This window comes from Sciurus vulgaris, assembly GCF_902686455.1.
Source record: "Sciurus vulgaris genome assembly, chromosome: 7".
NCBI lineage: Eukaryota > Metazoa > Chordata > Mammalia > Rodentia > Sciuridae > Sciurus > Sciurus vulgaris.
In genome coordinates this window covers 115075358-115097571 of record NC_136467.1, presented here as the reverse complement: position 1 = coordinate 115097571, position 22214 = coordinate 115075358, and the positions used below count along the sequence as shown (strand labels likewise).

Genomic DNA, 22214 nt, shown 5'->3' with positions numbered 1-22214 from the left:
TCAGAAACTCAACTCTAATAGTTGGGAAAGGATTTTATTTTCATTGAAACTTTTCAAGATATTTTCCCAAAATTGAAATGAATCAAAATTTTCAACCTTACCATTTATTCCTCTGAGATTTCAATCTGTCTTTGTTACATAGTAATACTTTTTTTAACTTTGTAGTATGAAAAGTTTCAAACCTGTGTAGAAATGGATAACACTGTTTAATAAACCCATCATCAGCTTTTGACAGTTGGCCAGTCTTCTGTCATCTACACCCCAACTATTAACCTCTGTGCTCCACTGGATTATTTTGTAGAGAATGCTGTTTACCATCATCTATAAATAGGACTTTATGTATCTAACACAGTGGTTTTTAACCTGGGATGTTTTTGCCCCCTATGGAGGAGACCTGTAGCAATGTCACCACTCATTATAGGTTATAGGGTGCTACTTATGTCTAATGGGTAGAGGCCAGGGATGCTGCTAAACATCCTACAATGCACAGTCCTTCAGAAAAGATTTCTGTGTTTTAAATGTCAGTGTGCCAAAGTTGAAAAACTTGGATCTAAGAGAATTTAGAACTTTTTAAAAAAACTTACCCATATCATTATTACATTTTAGAAACCAACAGTACTTAATAATTTCTTATCACTGAATATCTAGTCAGGATAAAAGTTACTTGTACTTTTTAATGCAGAAAATGAATCCTGGGTTGTGAACCTACATGTTAAAGAAAGATAAAATTTAAAACAGCATTTGCTGTTGTGGTTTTTTTGTTTTTTTGCTTTTTCTTGCAGTGCTAGGGATCTAACCCCCAGGGCCTTGTGTGTGTTAGGCAAGGTCTCTACCACTGAGCTACAGTCCCCATCCCTAAAACCACATTTTTAAAGTGATACACTCTTTGTACAAAGCAACAGCAACTGTATTTCCTGGACATTTTGACCAGAGAATTCCTTATTTACAGAATTTCTGTTAAAATGGAAGTGCTATTTTACTAAAAATAGATAAGAAATTAATATAACTATTTCACAAAATATTACATTTTACACAAATTCTTTTTATGTTTTATACATATTAGTTTTTTTTTTATTTTAATTCCTTTTGAAAGCTATTACCTTGATTCCATATGGTAGTAATATTTTTTGAAATTATATAAATTTGAATGTCAGCTTGCAAGAAAAATCTAAATGTGTATATCCCCATCTTTAAAAATGGGAATAATAATATATTTATTCATAGGGATGCCATGAGGGTTACAGAGATAAAGCACCAGGCTCAGTGTGCTACCATTGGTTATTAACATGAAGCACATTTACTTGTTTCCTGTACCTTTAGGAGAACAAGGAGACTGGCATGGAGAGTGTAATCGAAGCAGTTGCCCATTTCAAGTGAGTTACTTCCTGTTGTTTCACATTTTGTGGAGTTTTTTAATAGTCTTTTTTCTTAGAGTGTTTCCTTTGATGAAACTAAGGATGAATTTATTACTTTCAGAGTGACATTTTCATGTTATAATTCTGAACTAAACATTTCACTTTTATGATCTAGCCCTGCATTCAGAAATATAAAGTAGCATTATGAGGATTCATAGCATTCAGAACAGAAGTTCATACCTGATAGTTTCAGATAATAAGAATTAACCTGAGAAGTGATCTTGAGCTGTGATCTAAATAAATACATTGCAATTTCTTAAAAGTGCTGTCTTTGTTTGCATCTGAAAGTGCCAACTAAGTTATAATGTTATGGGGCACAACTTAAGAACAGCCCAATCACCACTGAGAAGTCCAAATTTGAGAGCCTTTATTAATCTGGCCAGCTGACTATCTCACACAATGCCCCCAAAAAATGGCTATTGTGAGAACAGCCCCGACCACAGGGTTGTAGGGATTCTTATACCAAAAATCACATTAATCATAAGTGTCTGTTGCTGTGATTCGAAATTACACATTAACATCATGAGATCATCAAAAGAGGGGGAAGTGGGTCAAAATGACCCTTACCTAGGTACAAGCTAAAGAATGGTTGCTAACATCCACATAATTACTGTTTACATGGTACATTGTTTAGGAGCAATAGGGATCAAAAGAGAGCAATTCTTTACTACTTAGGAGTTGCCATTGTATATTATTAAACATGTCACACCACGTAACTGATGATGGGCACAGAGGGGGGTGTTCCCATGGGAGAAACTTATTTCCTACATAACATGGAGTCTCAGAGCAAAATGAAGTCTGTTTAGTCATTTCCCTTAGAGTCTGGCCTATAACATTCTCATGGAGTCAGATCTGTCAGCCCATCACAATAAGACAACCCGGAATGCTTCCTTCTCCATTGTCCAGTATGTTCCTGAATGAATAAACTAGTTTATCCTCTTGAAGTTATAGGCAGTTCTTAGTTGTGCTTTTTTCTTGCTCCCACTCCAACTGCAGTGTCTTTATCTTTATTGATTATAAGGTAATGCTTTTGGAGAAAATACAGAAAGGTAAAGGTAGGAAAAAAAGTATCACCGTAATCCAGCTACTTAGGTGACTTCTACTACATTTATATATTCTTCTAAACTTTTTTCTATACTCGTAACATTTGTATCTGTATGTGTGTGTAATGGCTAGGAATATACATACTTCTAAAAAGATGGGTTCATTTTATATTTATTGTCCTATAATCTTTTTAAAATTTAAACTTTAATGGGGTAGTTCTGTTTGTATCTTTTTTGTTTTCTTGTTTTTTCTAAACAACTTTTTTTTTTTTTTTTTTAGTTGTCAGTGGACCTTTTATTTTTACTTATTTATATGTGGTGCTGAGAATCAAACCCAGTGCCTCACACATTTTGAGGCAAGTGCTCTACCACTGAGCTACAACCCCGGGCTCTGTTTTTGTCTCGTTTTAATATGCCTTGTCAGTATATAATCTTTTTACTTCTTCATAGTTATGTACTGTAATGTATTTAACTTTTTTAATTGATGGATATTTGATTTTCTTTATTATGCACAAAGTATGGAGCATTGCTGAACATGTCATTGGCATATATATCTTTGACTCTTAAGAATGTTTGAAGAGCTGCAAGATCAAATGGAAGGCATATGCATTTTAATACATAACCTCCAAATTGCCTTCCCAAAAATGTCATCAATTTATACTCCCACTTCTAGCAGTGAGAGTGCCCTGAAACTTTGTCAAAGCTTAAATATTTTAATACATATGTTCTTTTTTTACCTTTTTTTTTTTTCAGTGATACTGGGGGTTGAAACCATGACTTTAGTATATATGCTCTCTACCCCTGAGCTACACCTCAGCCCTATTCACTTCTTCAATTTCTACACATTAGATAGGTGGAAAATGTTACTTTACTTTAATAGGCATTGTTCTACCAATAAGGTTAAGCATCTTTTCATGTGTTTATTGACCATTTATAATTAGTCATACTTCTGTACATTTTTCTTTGCAGTGGTCACCCCACCTTATTGTTCCATAAGCATTTTTATATATTAGAAATATTGCTTCTTACTCTGTTAAATACATTGCAAGTACTTTGTCCTTATCACTTGATTTTTGATTTTTTAACTTTGTGGTAGTGTTTCTCACAAATGTTTTAAATAGCTCTCTGTCTTATTCAGCTTCTGAGTTTTATAACCTGCTTAGGAAGGCTCTTTTAAACTCCAGTGTTGTGCCTGCTTTTTTTACTTAATAGAACTTACCCCAAATATCTTTACTTGTCAGAATTCAGAAATTAATATCACTTTTAAAGGTGATATCATTTTAATTGCTTAGAGATGTTGTCATTTATGTAAACTGTTCCCTATGGTTAGGCTTTTTTTTTTTTTTTTTTTTTTTTATTTTTATTGTAAACAAATGGGATACATGTTGTTTCTGTTTGTACATGGAGTAACAGCATACCATTTGCGTAATCATACATTCACATAGGGTAATGAGGTTTGATTCATTCTGTTATTTTTTCCTTTCCCCCCACCCCTCCCACCCCTCTTTTCCCTCTATACAGTCCCTTTTTCCTCCATTCTTGCCCCCCTCCCACTCCCCATCACATGTCATCATCCACTTATCAGTGAGATCATTCCTCTTTTGGATTTTTGAGATTGGCTTATCTCATTTAACATGATATTCTCCAATTTCATCCATTTGCCTGCAAATGCCATAATTTTATTATTCTTTATAGCTGAGTAATATTCCATTGTGTATATATACATATATATATATATATATATGTATATATACCACAGTTTCTTTATTCATTCATCAATTGAGGGACATCCAGGTTGGTTCCACAGTCTGGCTATTGTGAATTGAGCAGCTATGAACATTGTTGTGGCTGTATCTCTGTAGTATGCTGATTTTACGTCCTTTGGGTATAGGCCAAGGAGTGGGATAGCTGAGTCAAATGGTGGGTCCATTCCAAGTTTTCTAAGGAATCTCCACACTGCTTTCCAGAATGGCTGCACTAATTTGCAACCCCACCAGCAATGTATGAGTGTACCTTTTTCCCCACATCCTCTCCATATTGTTAGCTTTTAAATTGTTGGAGCTACATGTCCATCACATTCACTTGTCTATTCAGGATGAATTCAAAGTGAATGTGCTAAAGAAAATTGATGCACATAAGACTTTGGATTTAGAGTTCCAAATTAATCCATAGAAAATAGTTTCAGCATAACACCCACCAGCTGGATATCAGAGATTTGTTTCTTATCCTAACGTCTAAGACTCATGAATTGGTGTGTGACTTCCATAGTAATTATTGTAAGGGCCTTTTTTCGTAGGAAACCTGGATTAACGGGACGAGGCATGTACGAACTGAAACCAGAATGTGCCAAAGAGTTCAACTTGTATTTCTATCATTTTTCAAGGGCAGAGCAGTCCAAGGTAATTGGGAAATTTTAAAGTGTAGTGGGATCCAGGTACAGTCGTGCTTGTTCCTATTTAGGAGGCTGAGGCAAAAGGATTGAAAGTTTGGGGCCAAACTTGGCACCTTAGCATGACCCTGTCTTAAAAATAAAAGTAGGCTAAGGGATATAGCTCAGCGGTAGAGCATCCCTGAGTTCAATCCCCAGTACCCAAAAATAAATTAAAAGTATAATGATTTATAAAATTATAAAAGTATAATTTATAAAAAGTGTAAAAAATATAATTTATAAAAGTATAATTAAAATATAGAAAACTTTTACTGCTTTTCACAGATTGAAAAAATAATTTCCTTCATTTTTATTGTAGGAAATTTAGAAAATATAAAAAAGGTATAAATACAGGAAAAAAGTACAAACTGCATGGACTAACTGCTTAACATTTTGGATGTCCCTGCCTCCAGTGTTTTGTGCATAGATTATAAGATCTATATTTATAATCTTAAATGTGCCCATACATCTTAGATTTTGAAGACAAATTTTCAATCTGCATTATAATTACTTAAACCATTTTACACACATTTCAGAATTGGTACTATTAAACACGCTTTTTATACAGTTTTCCTAATTATTCTTAAGTAGTTAAATTTTGCCTTTTAGCAGTCTCCTCATACTTTTTTAATAAATGGCATTAAACAAAGGTAGTTTTTTATTTGTTTAGTTTTTGTTTTTATTTCTGTTTTGTTGCTGGGGATTGAACCCAGAGGCACTTAACCACTGAGCCCCATCCCCAGCCCTTCCTTTTTAGAGACAAGGTCTCACTGAATTGCTGAGGCTGGCTTTGAACCCATGGTCTTCCGGCTTCAGCCTTCCAAGTTGCTGGGATTACAGGGGTGTGTGCTACTGTGCCCAACCAAAATTAGTTTTTAATATTGTCATGGAGCCCAAATCTGAGGTTTTGGTTTGTACATTTTTCCCTTGCATTTTAATGCAACAATCAGTATAAATGCAATCATTTGGGGTAACTTTTAGTGGGAAAAAAGTTAACTCTGATATATCAATTTGGGAGAAACTACAACACTTATAAAAAAATCTTCTAAAATTAGAAGATAATAGAATCAAGATTAATTTGTTACTAGTTTAGAATATTAAATTGTTTTGTATTATAATTGCCATCCAAATAATTTTCCTTTTATTAGGCAGAAGAAGCTCAGCGGAAATTGAAAAGACAAAACAGAGAAGATACAGGTATTTTTAATCTTCCCAAAAATCTCATGTCGATCTCTTCTACTTGCTGAACTTTGTTTTCTACTATGATGATTGTCCTTAATGGCTTAAAAGATTTAAATGTAAGCTTTCCAAGTGAACTTCCTCCTAATTAATCAGAAGAATAATAAATATATTAACATAAAGATATTCTGTACTGAGTCACCATCTGGGTTGATGGTTTTATCTCAGATTTTGAGGCATTTCTAGGGAAAAGAAATGCTTTCCTTTGTATTACTATCTATGCAGCCTTTTTTGTACATTGGACTGACCTTGAGAAGGTAAAACATAGCTTTAAGATGTGTGTTGAGGGTCTGGGGTTGTAGCTCAGTAGTAGAACGCTTGCCTGACACATGTGAGGCACTGGGTTCAATCCTCAACACCGCATAAACTAAATAAATAAATAAATAAAGGTATTGTGTCTGTCTACACCTACAGAAATATTAAAAAAAAAAAAAAAAAAAGATGTGTGTTGAGCTGGGGATGTGGCTCAGCGGTAGGGTGGTTGCCTAGCATGCCCAAAGCCCTGGGCTTCTCCCCAGTACCAGAAAAAAAATTTTTTTTTTAAATAGAGATATTTGTTAATGAATATTCTTCAAATTAGGACTGTCAAAAGTATCTAACAGTTTCTAAAAACATGTTCTACAAAAGAAACCATAATAACTTTATTTTCAGCACTTCCACCTCCAGTTTTGCCTCCATTCTGCCCTTTGTTTGCAAGTCTAGTTAACATTTTGCAGTCGGATGTCATGTTGTGCATCATGGGAACAATACTCCAGTGGGCTGTGGAGCATAATGGATATGCCTGGTCAGAGTCAATGCTACAAAGGGTATGTTTGAAAACATTTCTTATATATATTTAGTGTTTTGTAGCAAGAAACCAAAGTACTCTTGTCATAATCCATGCACAGAAAAATTAGGACAAAAATGTAGTATATTATTTTAATTCTTAATAGTTACTGCTTTTTCCATTGTATGGATGAGGAAGCCAAGTTTCAGTGGGGTTCTTTTCTCAAGTTACTGATCAAGGGATGTCAGCATATATGCATTTATTCAGTATTCAGAATTACTACTCTGTAATTACTAGTCTGTGCCTTACTCTATGCTAGGCACTTCACATACAGAATTTTTAACACTCGGACCTCCAGAGGAAGCAGTTTGTTTCTAGGCTAAAGATGATGAGACCCTCTTAGGGGCTCCCTGAGAGAGCAGAGGGCTTAAAAGCAGTAAAACCAATAATTCAAATGAAGGCAAGCCTTAAACAACTGCCATTCCTTCAATTGTCCGAGCACGCCTAGGTATCTCATTGACTAAGGCATATGAATACTTAAAACCTTCATGTTTATAAACATGTATTTAAAATGTGAAAGCTGGGAGCTGTGCTACAGTAGAGATTAGTACTATGTGAGCACAAGATTTGTGAGAAATGAAGGAGTGAGGAACAATGAACAGTGTTCCCTTTGTATATGTATTTATGTCACGTAGGCTAATCTAGTTCTTCCAGGCCTCTCACAACCAGTACACCTTGTGGAGAGAAAGACATCTATCATACATCTATTTCCTTAAAAAACTAGGGAGCAGTAAAATACATACAAGTTCAATGTAGTTAGATGTTTTTTAAAGTCTGTTAAGGAACCTTTTATCAGAGCATGCAAGAACTATAAACATTTTAGTAAATTGTGTAGCATTACAGATAAAAGTGTCTATCAGGTGATTAAGATTTAGTCCTTAGAAAAAGAAACTGAACTTGGTAGTATCAGACTGGATAATTACATGATAGATGCCTTAAGCTCTGTAATTATTTGACGAATGATTGTCTCAAGATATTTTTTTCAAGACTGTAATGTAGGTATGGAACAAAATGAACATTATGTATTATATGAACTGCTTGGTCATACTTGGTAGTAATTTTAGCTTACCCTAACAATTTGCACTTTTCTAAATAGAAAATTTTCTTATCCTTACTGAGAACTTTTTATTATAAAATGAACTTCAGTCTTTGAATTTAATAAAAAATAGTATTTAGAAGTGTTTCTTATTGCATTTAATCTTTAATAACTTGATTTAACTTTTTAATAGTTAATTATTTTTATAGGAAATAAGAATGTGTACTTAATTTTTTTTTTTTTACTAAAAAGTTAACAAAACATTTTATTTGAGGTGTTACATTTAATTGGAATGGCACTACAAGAAGAAAAGCAACATTTAGAGAATGTCATGGAAGAGCATGTAGTAACATTTACCTTCACTCAGAAGATTTCAAGTATGTATATACTTTTTACTAAAATAACTCAAAATGTAAGTGATTTTAAATAATCACTTATAACTTATTTGATCTTATAAGTTCTAATTGGGTAATTTGAATATTTGAGGCCACATGTATTCATCTGTGTGTTGAAGGTATCCTATTAGATCCTAGTATAAAAAATACTTAGGGACTGCACATGCTTGAGATGCATAAATTTTAATTCATAAACAGCAAAAATAATGAGTTCTTAGTTTGAAATTGGTATAGCACATACATTTATCTTTAGGAAATATATGTATATATGTGTTGTTTTGTTTTGTTTATTTACTTTTGCAGTACTGGTGACTAAACCCCAGGGACTCTGCTACTGAGCCATACTCCTGGTCCTTTATTATTTTTTATTTTGATACAGAGTCTAAGTTGCCCAGATTGACTTCAAATCTTTGTGCCTCAGCCTCCCTAGTAAATGGAATTACAGGATTCACTTTTAAATTGTTCTAATTATCTTACAAAAACATAAGATTATATAATATTAAAAATAAGAAAACTAGCTATGGAAGATTGGATTGTGATTTTATGCAAAGTAATTGTTTCTGTTCTTTTTTTTTTTTTTAAAGAAGACCAGGAAAATATTTTTTTGTTTTATTTTAACTTTTAGAAATGTGAAGCAAGTTGAAAGAAAACTGCAATAAATACCCACACACCTACCACCTAGACTCGGTTATTATTTGGGGATACTGGCATTTATATTTATGTTCCTTTTGAACCATTTGTTGTAGATATCATAATTTCACCTCTTAAAAATAAGCTTTTATTAATTTTCAGAATAAGCTTTTGTTCTAATTACCTGCTGTGACAACTTTGAATCTTTATGGTTTGTGGGGGTTTTTAAAAATATTACTTATACATTTTTATTTATTCAGTGTATTATAGTTATTATTTTTCCTTTTGATACTCAGATTGTGCCACTTTTGGTCAGTGGGTGTACGTGTAGTCAGTTTCTGTGTCACTTCCACTTACCTAGCCAATTAGTATTTTAACATTACCCTGCTTTCTGGCACCAAAGTTGACCAGGCTCAGCTTGTGCTTGCCTTGCCCAGACCTGCAGTCAACCATGTGCTGAGGTGTTTATAAATGAATTCATGTTGTTTTGATACAATTTGTGAATTCCTGAGTTGAAAAGGATTGTTTCTATAAGTCTATTCAGTGCCACTTCTTCCTAAATAATGACTGTGAGAATAGTATCCTCTACTACTGGGGACAGAGGAGGAAGTGGTCTTCTTTACTGCTAGATCTGTGGTTTGCCTTTTTGCCTTTATCCATGTAAATGAAAGCAAGAAGAAAAACTGCCTGCCCACTAGAGACTGTCTTTGTGGATGCCAGCCTTTCCCTAGTCCTTTTTTCTACTGATACTCTTCCCATGAACTAATGTTGAATCTGCTGTCTTCTTTGTCTCTAATGCTTTTACTTTAGGATAACCACAAAGACAACTAACTCCCCGGTTTCATTTACTCATCACTAAAAAATATCAGGTTCACCCTTTCCCTTTCTTTTTTAAAACAATTATCTTTTTCTCTGGACATCACTCTCATTCTTGTTAAATATTTCCTATAAATAAAACACAATATATATTTATTTGTTAAAAAAAAAGAAAGAAAGAATCCTCTCATCTAGAGTCAAATCCGTAAAGCACAGTCACAGAATTTTAGATCTGGAAGAATATTCAACATCACATGGTTCAATCCCTTCTCCTCTTAGGAAAGAAGACTATTTTGCCAGAATGTCAGCACTTAAATCAATAAAATCAATAATTTGACATTTCTGACTATAAACTAAATTAGCTAATATTGAATTAAAGGTACTCTTGAATATGGACTTAAGATTTTTATTTTCTTCATATAAAGAAGCAATGAATTTTTAAGGGAAAAATATATTTTACTTTGAATGTATCTTTTGTTAAAGAAAAACTCCAAGCAAATAGATATGTTAATATATAAAGTTCACCTGATTCATTTTCTTAGACTTGTAAAATCTCAGACCAGATTTTTTTAGATGAGTTTTTCTTTAGTATTGCTAGAGGCTATGTTAATCATTTAGTGTTGGAAGTCAATTTTGAATGCTAAATGAATTCTAGTTGTTGACAAATATGTCACATTCTCAAGAAGCATTAATAATCTCTAGTAAGTAGAGCTGTAATTAAATGATGGACAACAGATAATTATAAACAACTGCATTCATCTTCTTGTACATAGACTAAGCTCTGTGAAGAGTCAGCTGTTGTTATTTTGTGCCTTTTATTTTTCTGCCATAGAACCTGGTGAAGCACCAAACAACTCTCCAAGCATACTAGCTATGCTGGAGACACTACAAAATGCCCCCTACCTGGAAGTCCACAAAGATATGATTAGGTGGATATTAAAGGTATTATCTTTTGTACCACTCTGTTTTTGTGAGAAACATTAAATATTTGCTTTTTGTATACTGTGATAATATTTCATAATTTCAGGATAACTGATACTACTTTTTTTTTTTCCTTAGACTTTTAATGCTATTAAGAAGATAAGAGAGAGTTCCTCTACCAGTCCTGTGGCAGAGACAGAAGGAACTATAATGGAAGAGGTAAAAAAGTAAATGCTTTGCATGCATGAGGCCCTGGGTTTGATCTCCAGCACTATAAAAAAAGAAAAAAAAAGTGAAGTGTGATAATACTGAAAAATTATAGCAAGTTCAGTATGAGCAAATTAAAGTCATCTTCAGTAGATTGATATTATTCACAAACATTTAAATTCCAAGAAATGTGCCACAAGTGTATTTATTTGTGTGGCAATTTTTTTGGAGGTATGGTTATTTTGTTTTTTAAACATTAGGCTGTTTGAGGGTCTTTTCTCTGGTTAAAGTAAGATTGTGCAATAGTTTGGAATATTTGTAATAAACATATTTCTGCTTCGGCAAAGAAAATGGACATTTTCCTTCTAATGGTCTAATTGAATGAAGCATAATTTCAGAATTCAAGAGACAAAGACAAAGCTGAGAGGAAAAGAAAAGCTGAGATTGCCAGACTGCGTAGAGAAAAAATCATGGCCCAGATGTCTGAGATGCAGCGGCACTTTATTGATGAGAACAAAGAGCTCTTTCAGCAAACTTTAGAACTGGATTCCTCTACCTCTGCTGTTCTTGATAATAGGTAAGGAAAGTAATCATAATTTTTAAAATCTCTTGACCAGAGTGGTTCTCAACCAGGGGCAGTGTTTCTTTTCTTTTCCTTTGTAAGTACGTTAGTTTTGTGGCATCCAGTTAAGGGAATTAATCTTAGAAATCTCTGTCTATAGATAACTCAGGTGTACACCTAAAGTATTTTCTACATGAGACCCTCAACATTCCTGAAAGAATACACTAATCCTAGCACATGGCCTCTGTGCTACATGTTGAATTATTGTAAGGATTAAAGGAGATGGTGTAAGTACATAAAAGACACCTGACTATTCAAGTTATTAAAACCATGTGTTAAATATCTACATTCCTGGAGCTTGTGCTCTCTAGTCTGTGGGGGGGGGGGCAGTTGGTGTTGCCACCACTGTGATCCACTTTAGTTTCTGAGTTTGGACAACAGGTACCTCAGAGGCATCTGGAGAACAGAAGCTCTGGATGGATTCTTCTGGGGAAGCTTTGCTAATTTGCAGCACCTGGACAATGTCCTCATTACATCATTTCACTGTGGTGGCAGGGACTCGGCTTTGAAATTATATGCAGAAAAAACATCTGGATCCCAGTCTCTTAATAGCTTCAAGACAACCAGAAGTACCCACTCATGGGCCTAGTGGGCCTTTAGGCAAGATGTCCCTACCCATACTGCTGGGCATTCGGCTACGATGATGTCCTTGAGGACCCTGCACTCATAATTCTTCCTCCATCAGACATGGGTAGCATCCCCTGGAAGCCAGTGATTGCAGAGCACAAGTATCAGCACTTTGCCAAGGAAGAGGAAGGAGAGGTCAGTGTATGAACCCTGCCATGACCCTGTCAACTGTCACTGATAGTATGGACAGAGTCCAGTGGTGAAGGCTAAAGTTACCCATGTTATCATGAATTCTCTGATCATAAAACAGAGTCAGGCAGGACTGAGAGATGCTGGCTATATACCTCACAAGGGTCTTACCACCAAGGAGGCCAAGTACGTCCGAGTAACAGAAGTACTTCACAAACCAAAGCTGCAGAGTGGAGAAATAGCAAAAGAAGAGAAGCCGCCTCCATCAGCCCAGTCCACTCCAAGCAGCACCCCTCACTCTTTCCTAAGCAGGTACCCAGAGGCTGGTTTTCTTCTGGTTCATCTGTAGCCTTACCTGGTCCAAATACTAGCACCATGGACCCTGTAAGTGAAGATAAGGGCAGAAACTCATCAGATAAATGGAGCCTTTTTGAACCAAGACCTCTTCAGAATTCTGATTCTGAAGGTTTTGCCATCCAGGCCTGAAAAGGAGCCAAAAGCCCTCTCTCATGGAGTGGATCCATGCCCAGGCCACCCAAATGACTGAAGATCCAGCAACTTTCAAGCCACCCAAATGGAAGTCCCAGCAATAGAAGGGAAGAAACAACTGCCACAAACCCATAATCTCAAACCACATGACCTGAATGTACTCACACCCACTGGCTTTTAGAGTATTTTCTCTCCCAGGGACTCAGGATAGAGGGTTTCTTGTCCTTTACTCTCCTTTTACCTTGACTCTGACTTAGGAATGATATATTTGAAAACAAACAGAAAACTCAAACTGAGGCTGAAGTGGAGACATACTTAATTCTGAGAAACATCAGTGCAAAGCTTGCCCTTGAATGGAAGAAACCATTTTGTAGTGCTTTAAAGTCAGACTTAAGAAAAAAAAAATCTCAGCAGTGCTATTTGGGGAACTTCATTACCCTTTTTTGTATCATTTACCCCAGACCAGGACTGATCATTGCTTATTAGGTAAATAATGTTTATGCTGTTCCAAAACCTGGGCTACTTTATACCACCATCAACATGAGCACTGACTCATCATGGTGTAGAAGTGTCTGCTGACAAGTTTGGACAACATGGCCTTCTTTTTTTTTTTATTTATTATTTTTTTTTTTTTGCGGTGCTGGGGATTGAACCCAGGACCTTGTGCTTGTGAGGCAAGCACTCTACCAACTGAGCTATCGCCTCAGCCCTTTTTTTTTTTTTTTTTTTTTTTTTTTTTCCACTTTCTGCTTTCTTCCGAGGTGCTGGGGATTCGAACCTGGGCCCATGCACACGCTCAGCAAGTGCTCTACAGGCTGAGCTATTCACCCGCCTTTTTTTTTTTCCCCCCATATTTTTTTTTAAAATGTTGTTAGACCTATATTTTATGTGGTGCTGCGAATCAAACCCAGTGCCTCACACATGCTAGATAAACACTCTGCCACTGAGCCACAACCAGAATCCCCATCCCCCAACTTTGGCCTTCTTAACTCTGCTGATGTTGTGCTTCAGCTTTGTTAGTTAGGGGAACCTAAGACCTGTTTAAAGTCTAAGTATAATTAACAATCAGACTTGGCAAGGACCCCTTTTTTCTAAGCTAAAACGAGTTTCCTTGCTCATTGGTCAGTCAAATGAATTACTCTGTCACGTAGCCATTCTTCAGCTTATTGGTATCTTGGGCCACTGCTGTTGGAGGGATGCTTCTCTTTTAAATGTCACAGAACAAACACTAGCTGGGCACAGTGGCACATGCTTGTAATCCCAGCGACTTGGGAGTCTGAGACAGGAGAATCACGGGTTCAAAGCCATCCCTCAGCAAAAGCAAGGTGCTAAGCAACTCAGTGAAACCCTGTCTCAATAAAATCCAGAATAGGGCTGGGGATGTGGCTCAGTGGTTGAGTGCCCTTGAGTTTAATCCCTAGTACCCCCCACCAAAAAAAAAAAGAAAAACACTAGTGGGTTGTTTGTTTTTTAATTTTCGATTCATTTTTATTTATTTATTTATTTATTTATACCCAGTGCCAAGAATTGAACCCAGTTTCTCACACATGCAAGGCAAGCACTCTACCACTGAACTACAACCCCAGCCCAACAAACTCATCTTTTTTTTTTTTAATTTATTTTTATTGTAAACAAATGGGATACATGTTGTTTCTGTTTGTATATGGAGTAACAGCATACCATTTGCATATTCATACATTTATATAGAGTAATGATGTTTGATTCATTCCGTTTTTTTCCTTCCCCCCCACCCCTCCCACCTCTCTTTTCCCTCTATACAATACCTCCTTCCTCCATTCTTACCCCCTCCCACCCCCCATTACATGTCATCATCCGCTTATCAGTGAGATCATTCCTCTTTGGATTTTTGAGATTGGCTTATCTCATTTAACATGATATTCTCCAATTTCATCCATTTGCCTGCAAATGCCATAATTTTATTATTCTTTATAGCTGCGTAATATTCCATTGTGTGTATATGTGTGTGTGTGTGTGTGTATATATATATATATACACCACAGTTTCTTTATCCATTCATCAATTGAGGGACATCCAGGTTGGTTCCACAGTCTGGCTATTGTGAATTGAGCAGCTATGAACATTGTTGTGGCTGTATATCTGTAGTACGGTGATTTTAAGTCCTTTGGGTATAGGCCGAGGAGTGGGATAGCTGGGTCAAATAGTGGGTCCATTCCAAGTTTTCTAAGGAATCTCCACACTGCTTTCCAGAGTGGCTACACAAATTTGCAGCCCCACCAGCAGTGTATGAGTGTTCATATCCTTTCTTGCACTTTTAAGTGATATTAGTTTAACTCTAATTTGGTTGGGAACTTCCTAAAGGGAGAAATTTAAGTCTATTGATTAGATATTTTTGGTATTAATAAATAGAAATTAAGATTTTTGTTTGTTTTTTGTGGTGCTGGGGATTAAACCCAGAGCCTTGCACGTGCCAGGCAAGTGCTCTACCATTGAGCTGTACTCCCTGCCCTGGAATGTTAAACTTTTTTTAGAGTAAAGATGTTAAGTACAGTTAGATTATACACTTGAAGTTCATGTAAAATTAGTGTCAATTTTATTTCAATTTTTTGTCAGGTCAGGGCTTGAAACTTTTTTGTAGGGGAGATAGAATAATTCAAAATAACAAAAAAATTTTTCACCAAAATGAGCTTCATATCTTTATGCAACACATATCTTAGAAGCCATGTTTTTATTTCTCCTCACTGTGTACATTTGCCTTGAACACTGTCTGAGATACTAGCTGGCTTGTTTTGGATAGGATTTTTGTTTACATAGGAAATGATCTTCTCATAGTGAAGCCCTGAAGTTCAAAATTGTCAGAACAACTAATTTATTTGTCTTCTATTACGATCTTTTGTTTGGACAATAAAATTTCTCACTACTTTCTCAAAAAAAAATGTGTACATACCTGGAGTCTACTGTTCTATGATTATATAGAAACCCCTTACACTCGTTCATTATATTCATAACCTTTTTGTTACAGCCCTCTGGTTTCAGATGTGACACTTACAGCACTGGGCCCAGCACAAACTCAGGTCCCTGAACAAAGACAGTTTGTTACCTGTATATTGTGTCAAGAAGAACAAGAAGTTAAAGTGGAAAGCAGGGCAATGGTCTTGGCAGCATTTGTTCAAAGATCAACTGTGCTGTCAAAGAACAGAAGTAAATTTATTCAGGATCCAGGTAAGTAGCAGCCAGATTCTTATCCTGTTAATAATGACTACCAGTTAATATAGTTGGTAACATATGGAGATTTTATTGATCTAACAATAACTCCAGGGGTATGGTGCTATCTTTAGTAGGTGACTTGTCAGGAATTACTTTCTTGATGGATGTGGAACCACTCTAGACAATTTAAGTATCAAGCCTGAATCACATAACTGATAAATACCAGAAATTGAAAAAAAAGCTTTTCTTGTGATGTGGCATTAACATACTATGGTACTTAATGGTCTTTCCTGTCATTCAGCATAGTTGAAAAGTCCTCATACTTTGTTGATACACTGAAATAATAGTAATTACTTTGTCTCATAGATAAGAGTCAGAGTGGACTCTCTTGAGAATAGTGCTGTGAGTTACCTATGAGAGTAGCAAGCCTAGAGTGAGATTTGGACTACCAGAAAGCAGCATCTTAAAACAGAGATTACTGTACAGGACACTTATCAGGGAGAGCCTTGGGATCAACATCTGTGGAAAGAAAAAAAAGAAACAGATTTGAGCAAAAGAAGACATTGAGCTATGATAAGAGTCCCCAAAGGGCATCATTGAGCCCCATAAGGTCTGGTGCCTGATAACCTGTCAGAATTTTCCTGAGTTGGGGTGAGGAGACTATATCTTTTACCCCAAAACTGACAAATGACTGGTCTTAAGTCACCATGGAAAGAGGCCCAACCAGTTTTCCCTCAAGGAGGGATAATAGTCTTCCAAGACTTGAGAGTGTGCCATTCATTCCTGTAGGGAGATCTGAACTGCATACTTTATGTCTGTCGTCTTCACTTCAGCCTGTTTACTATGTCTGTATTCCTGTGTGTGATATCCAAGTGAACTTAGAGTAGGAACTGTCTTAGGAATTTCCAAAGCACTTCTTTAGCCAGGAATTTACAAATTAGGACTTTCCAAAGCACTTCCATAGTGAAAAATAGAAGGTTCAGGAGCCCACTGGTAGGGTTGCTGTCTCTCTAGAAGCAGTATTGGCCTGTTTACTCTTTAAAAAATGGTTCTTTTAACCGTGTGCTGTATAAATTCATTTTAAGTCAAAGACAGCGTTTCTAATTTTGTTTAATATTGCTTCCTAAAGAAAAGACTGGCTGACTGTAGGTGGATTTTCCAAATATTTTCACAATTTATACCATAAAAGATTTTCTTTATGCTGTTTTATTTGCGCTGTCCTGATATATAAAGTGTATTGAAACTTGAGTGATTCTTCCTAGAGTGTTGTGGAATTTTGAGGATTATGTTAATATATATATATATTTATATATATATATAAAACTCAAGATGACATTCATCTTGTTTTTGTTTTTCTTCTCCTTTTGAATATAAAAATTAGCACCACCAGAACAGAAAATTGTGTAGTAATTTTCTTTCTCATCTGATCTAGTATAAGCTTAGATAATCTTTTATAATTTTGACTCTGGTACAGTGACTGTGATTACTGTATGCATGAGTGTCTTTAAAGGCAGACTCTTCTAGGGAATACTCTTTATTATCAAAACATGTTTTTTATCAGAGATCATTGTGACCCAGTTGAGTTGAATGTATTAAGGGCAACCCATGAAGACTAACCTTTCTGCCTTGAGCTCAGGGCATGAGGACATGATGGATGGAATTAGAATTTCTCCATGCCCAAAGACTGAACTTACAGTCTGACATAGTATTTGCATGTAACCAGTGTACATCCTCCCATATACTTTAAATTATCTCTGGATTACTTAATTACCTTACACAATGTTAATGCTACATAAATAGTTGTTACACTATGTAGTTTAGGGAATAATGATAAGGAAAATGGTCTGTTTATCTATACAGATGCTACTTTATTTCCCCTAATATTTTTGTTCTCTCATTGATTAAATCTGTGAATGTGGAACTCAAGCATAGGGAGGACTGACTACTTAAATACTGACTGAGTTCCAGTTTCAGTTTGCAGTTCAGGAATGTTTAATTTTTCAAAGTGATGAAAATTAGTTTGGCATTCTAAATTATCCAGGGTCTTGAATAAATTATTGATATCCTAAAAAACAGTATTGATATCCTAAATGAAAGCAATAAACTAGCATTTCATTTCAAGTTTACAAGTCCTTATAAAGGATTTCACAAATATTAAGTTGCACATTTACTACAGGAAAACTAAATGCTTGGGGTTTTTTGATTGTTGTTTTGTTTTGTTTGTTTGTTTTGTAATACAGAAAAATATGATCCATTATTCATGCACCCTGATCTGTCTTGCGGAACACACACTGGTAGCTGTGGACACATTATGCATGCCCATTGTTGGCAAAGGTAATTTATATTCTTAATAATAGCTTATTTGAAGGTGCAAAATTGAATTTTTAAATAAAGGAAATTCCATTGTAGATGAAAATTACAAAGAACTAAAGATGTTGACAGAAAAACTCTATATTGTCTAATAACAAAAGTGATTTGTTTTTCATATATATAAAGGAGTTATTAGAAATTTTTTATTTTAATTAAATTTTAAAATTTAATTTTAGTTATTAAATTGTTAATTTTAATATATTTTTAATGTAGTTTTATATGTCTCCTATTTATCCCTCCAAAGAAGGGCATAGATCTGTGTTAAGTGATAAACTAGGTAAAGAAAAGGGCTTTTTACAATGGGATAAGCTCTAGAATAATTTTGCCTTTCCTCAGATCCAAGGTGAATAGCTCTTGATTATGATAGTAGTCCTTACTTTGTTACTCCCCAGGATTTGTAAGGATTCCCTGTGCTAAGATGGGATAACCCTGAACTTGTTCTATCTTGGTACTTTTTGTGCTTCTGTAAAATCAGCAAGGCAGTATTAATATCCTAGCACTGTGCTCACTGAGTTATGAACGTCCCAAACAAGTCAGCCTTGTGAAAGTGACCAGACAGCCATAGTGCCAGAAATTTCTGTTGTTGCCTCTAAAGAGCTTGTTTGCAAGTCATTTTTTTCTTCCTTTTTTAGAACTGTTAATTCATTTTGATTATTAAAACAACTCAAAAATCATAGTACCAGTGTAAAAAAAAAATTCAGTTCATTTTTTAAGTATTCGTTAAAAGAAATGATTTAAAATGTTGACACTTGTGACTCTCATTGAAATAAAATACCATTGTTTTTGATGCCTCTTGTTCTCTAATTGTAAAGGTATTTTGATTCCGTTCAAGCTAAAGAGCAGCGAAGGCAACAGAGGTTACGTTTACATACAAGCTATGATGTAGAAAATGGAGAGTTCCTTTGCCCCCTTTGTGAATGCTTGAGTAATACCGTTATTCCTCTGTTGCTCCCTCCAAGAAATATTTTTAACAGGTAAGTTTTGGCTCATAATGCCTTAGCAAAGCAATAGTTTGTTTTGAAGATAATAAAATAATAAAGTAGGGGAGAAACTCTCCCTAGATAATTGCATAATGTTTTGCAGGTACTTTCCTGGAAAATAAAAGAACTTTTACCTACTTATTATTTCTAACAGACCTATGGGTTATGATTTTGGTTGTCAGGGAAGAACAGGCCAAAATTCAGGTTTCTTACTTACCCATAAATACTATAGAAAGGAGGCTAGGGTTGTAGCTCAGTGGTAGAGTGCTTGCCTAGCATGTGTAAGGCACTGAGTTCAATCCTCAGCAACACATAAAAATAAAGGTATTGCATCAATCTACAACTAAAAATATTTTTTAAAATACTATAGAAGATATTAAAATCTCTGTGTATTCATGAAAAATGAGTCTTTTTTTTTTTAATTTCTAGAGATCCTTCTTTAAATATCTCCCTCATGTATTATAAAAATGCTCAGACTAATAAAATGAAAATCTGTTGGTGTGTATGTCAGCTTTTCTCACTGTGCCCAAAACACCTAACAAGACAACTTAGAGGAGGAAACATTTATTTTGGCTCCTGATTTCAGAGGTTCCGTCCATGGTCTGCAGGTTCTATCTCTCCGGGCCCAAGGTGAAGTAGAACATCATGAACTAAGGATGAGTTGGAGGAAAGCTTTTCTGCTTCTGGTGGCCAGAAAGCAAAAATAGAGGAAGGGGAACCTCAGGAAAGATGAACCCTTCAAGGGCATGACCCCAGTGACCCACCTCCTCCAGCCATGCCCCACCTGCCTACGGTTACCACTCAATTAGTCTATTAAAACTAGGATTGGACTGATGAGGTTACAGCTTTCATAATCTAGTCTTTCACCTCTGAGCATTGCTACATTAACCCAAGAGATTTTGTGGGACACCTCATATCCAAACTGTAATAGTGTGTTTGTTTTTATTTTTTGTTGTTGTTTTAGGGGGGGTGGGAATTAAACCCAGCGTCACATAACCACTGAACTATATCCCCAGCCCTTTTTGTTTTTTATTTTGAGACAGGATCCTGCTAAGTTGCTGAGACTGACCTTGAACTTGCAATCCTTCTATCTCAGCCCCCTGAATCTCTAGAATTACAGGTGTGCATCACCACACCCAGCCTTAACAGGGTGTTTAAAATGGAAAATTCCTGAGCTGACCAAGGGTATTTCCTTACAGGAAGATCACAAGTTCAAAGCCAGTCTAAGCAACTTACCAAGACATTTTTAGGATACTTTAATAGCAGTATTAGACATATTCATTTCACATGTTAATTTGATACTGTGTACTATCCAAATCTGAATTTCATTCCTCAATTTGGAATTCGCCTATCTGCTTTACATGCACAAACACAGGTTATACATATCTAATCTGACATGGACCTACCTGATACTTTAAAAGTTACAGATTTTGGAGGATTTGGGATTTTGGATTTTGGATTTTCAAATTAGAAGTACTCAACCAATAAGCTATACACAAATATTCCAAAATCAGAAAATATCCAAAATCTATTTGAAATATTTCTTTCTAGTCAAAAGCATTTTGGGTAAGAAATACTCAACCTGTAGTAATTTAAGTTTTATGAATATAAATCATCTATTTCTGTGTAATTATTTGCATTCATTTCAAAACAGGTTTTTCTCTTCAATTTTATAAATTCAGACTTTGCTGTTTTAGTCTATGCTACTGCAATAGGTTTCAACATAAGCTGAAATGTTTTAATCATAAATGAATATCATGGTGCATACTAACATACCTGCATTTGAACTGATTAAAAAAAAATCCTTGGAAATGCTAGGGAGTGATATTGGTCAAGTTATATTATTATATTGTGTACATGTACAAATATAGAACAAATCCCATCAATATGTACAACTGTAGTGCACCAATAAAATAATGAGGAAATAAATTAATCATTGGGCTGGGGACTTAGCTCAGTGGTAGAGCACTTACAGAGCATGTGTAAGGACCTGGATTTAATCCCCAGCACCACACACAAAAAAAATAATAATCATTGTGATTAAAGATTAACTGCATATAGGGAGAAATCACATTGGTTGACTTTCACCTGTAGTTTTGGTGGTTCCAATTTTGGTTTTCTTGTCCCATGAAAGTCAAATATGTTTTAGTTACAATTAAAGACAGTTATAAGAAGTCTGGAGTCTACAGAATTGAATTTGAATGTCAAATCTGTTTCTATGGCCTTATTCAAGTTACATAGCTCTAAACCTCGTTCCTCATCTGTAAAATAGAGACAGTAATAGATAAATGTGAATATTTAGAGGATTAAATCTAATACTATGAGATGCTTACAATAAAGTGCTTTTGCTAATAGTTTGTCACATAGTGAACACTTAGTAAACAATAGTGGTACTGATTATGATATTTAAGAAATCCCAGCAAATAGCAGTACTAGAGAAAATGAAATTTTGTTTTGTTTTGTTTTGTTGATAATAGGGATTGAACCCAGGGGCACTTAGCCACATCCCCAGCCCTTTTTATATTTTATTTTGAGACAAGGTCTCCCTAAGTTGCTGAGGACACCTTTGAATTCATGATAACTCTTGTCTCAGCCTCCCAAGCTGCTGGGATTACAGGCATACACCACTGCATCCAGCTTAAAAGTGAAGTTTTTAACATTATTACCATCAACTGACCTTAACATTTTTATTTCCATTGACCAATATCCAGATTTTTTTTAATGCAATAGATTTTCCTCTTGCCTTTTTTTTTTTTTAATTTTTATTTTTTTAGTTGTAGATGGACACAATACCTTTATTTATTTATTTATTTTAATGTGGTGCTAAGAATTGAACCCAATGCCTCACACATGCC

The 22214-nt window shown here is 35.2% G+C and overlaps 1 protein-coding gene and 1 pseudogene across 5 annotated transcripts in view; both read left to right on the top strand.

Annotated features, from left to right (window-relative positions):
• UBR2 (ubiquitin protein ligase E3 component n-recognin 2) overlaps positions 1-22214 on the top strand; it is a 129049-nt gene that overhangs the window by 83691 nt on the left and 23144 nt on the right. For all 4 annotated transcript variants that reach the window (XM_079147711.1, XM_079147710.1, XM_079147712.1 and 1 more), the window contains 11 exons: positions 1321-1373; positions 4755-4857; positions 6035-6083; positions 6777-6931; positions 8262-8364; positions 10661-10770; positions 10888-10968; positions 11355-11533; positions 15825-16024; positions 18250-18343; positions 19192-19353. In XM_079147711.1, the coding sequence (XP_079003837.1) occupies positions 1321-1373; positions 4755-4857; positions 6035-6083; positions 6777-6931; positions 8262-8364; positions 10661-10770; positions 10888-10968; positions 11355-11533; positions 15825-16024; positions 18250-18343; positions 19192-19353 (1289 nt within the window). The remainder of the gene's footprint in view (positions 1-1320; positions 1374-4754; positions 4858-6034; positions 6084-6776; positions 6932-8261; positions 8365-10660; positions 10771-10887; positions 10969-11354; positions 11534-15824; positions 16025-18249; positions 18344-19191; positions 19354-22214) is intronic.
• On the top strand, positions 11934-13228 carry LOC306666007 (putative monooxygenase p33MONOX; annotated as a pseudogene). Its single transcript has one exon. The product of its transcript is annotated as a putative monooxygenase p33MONOX (transcript).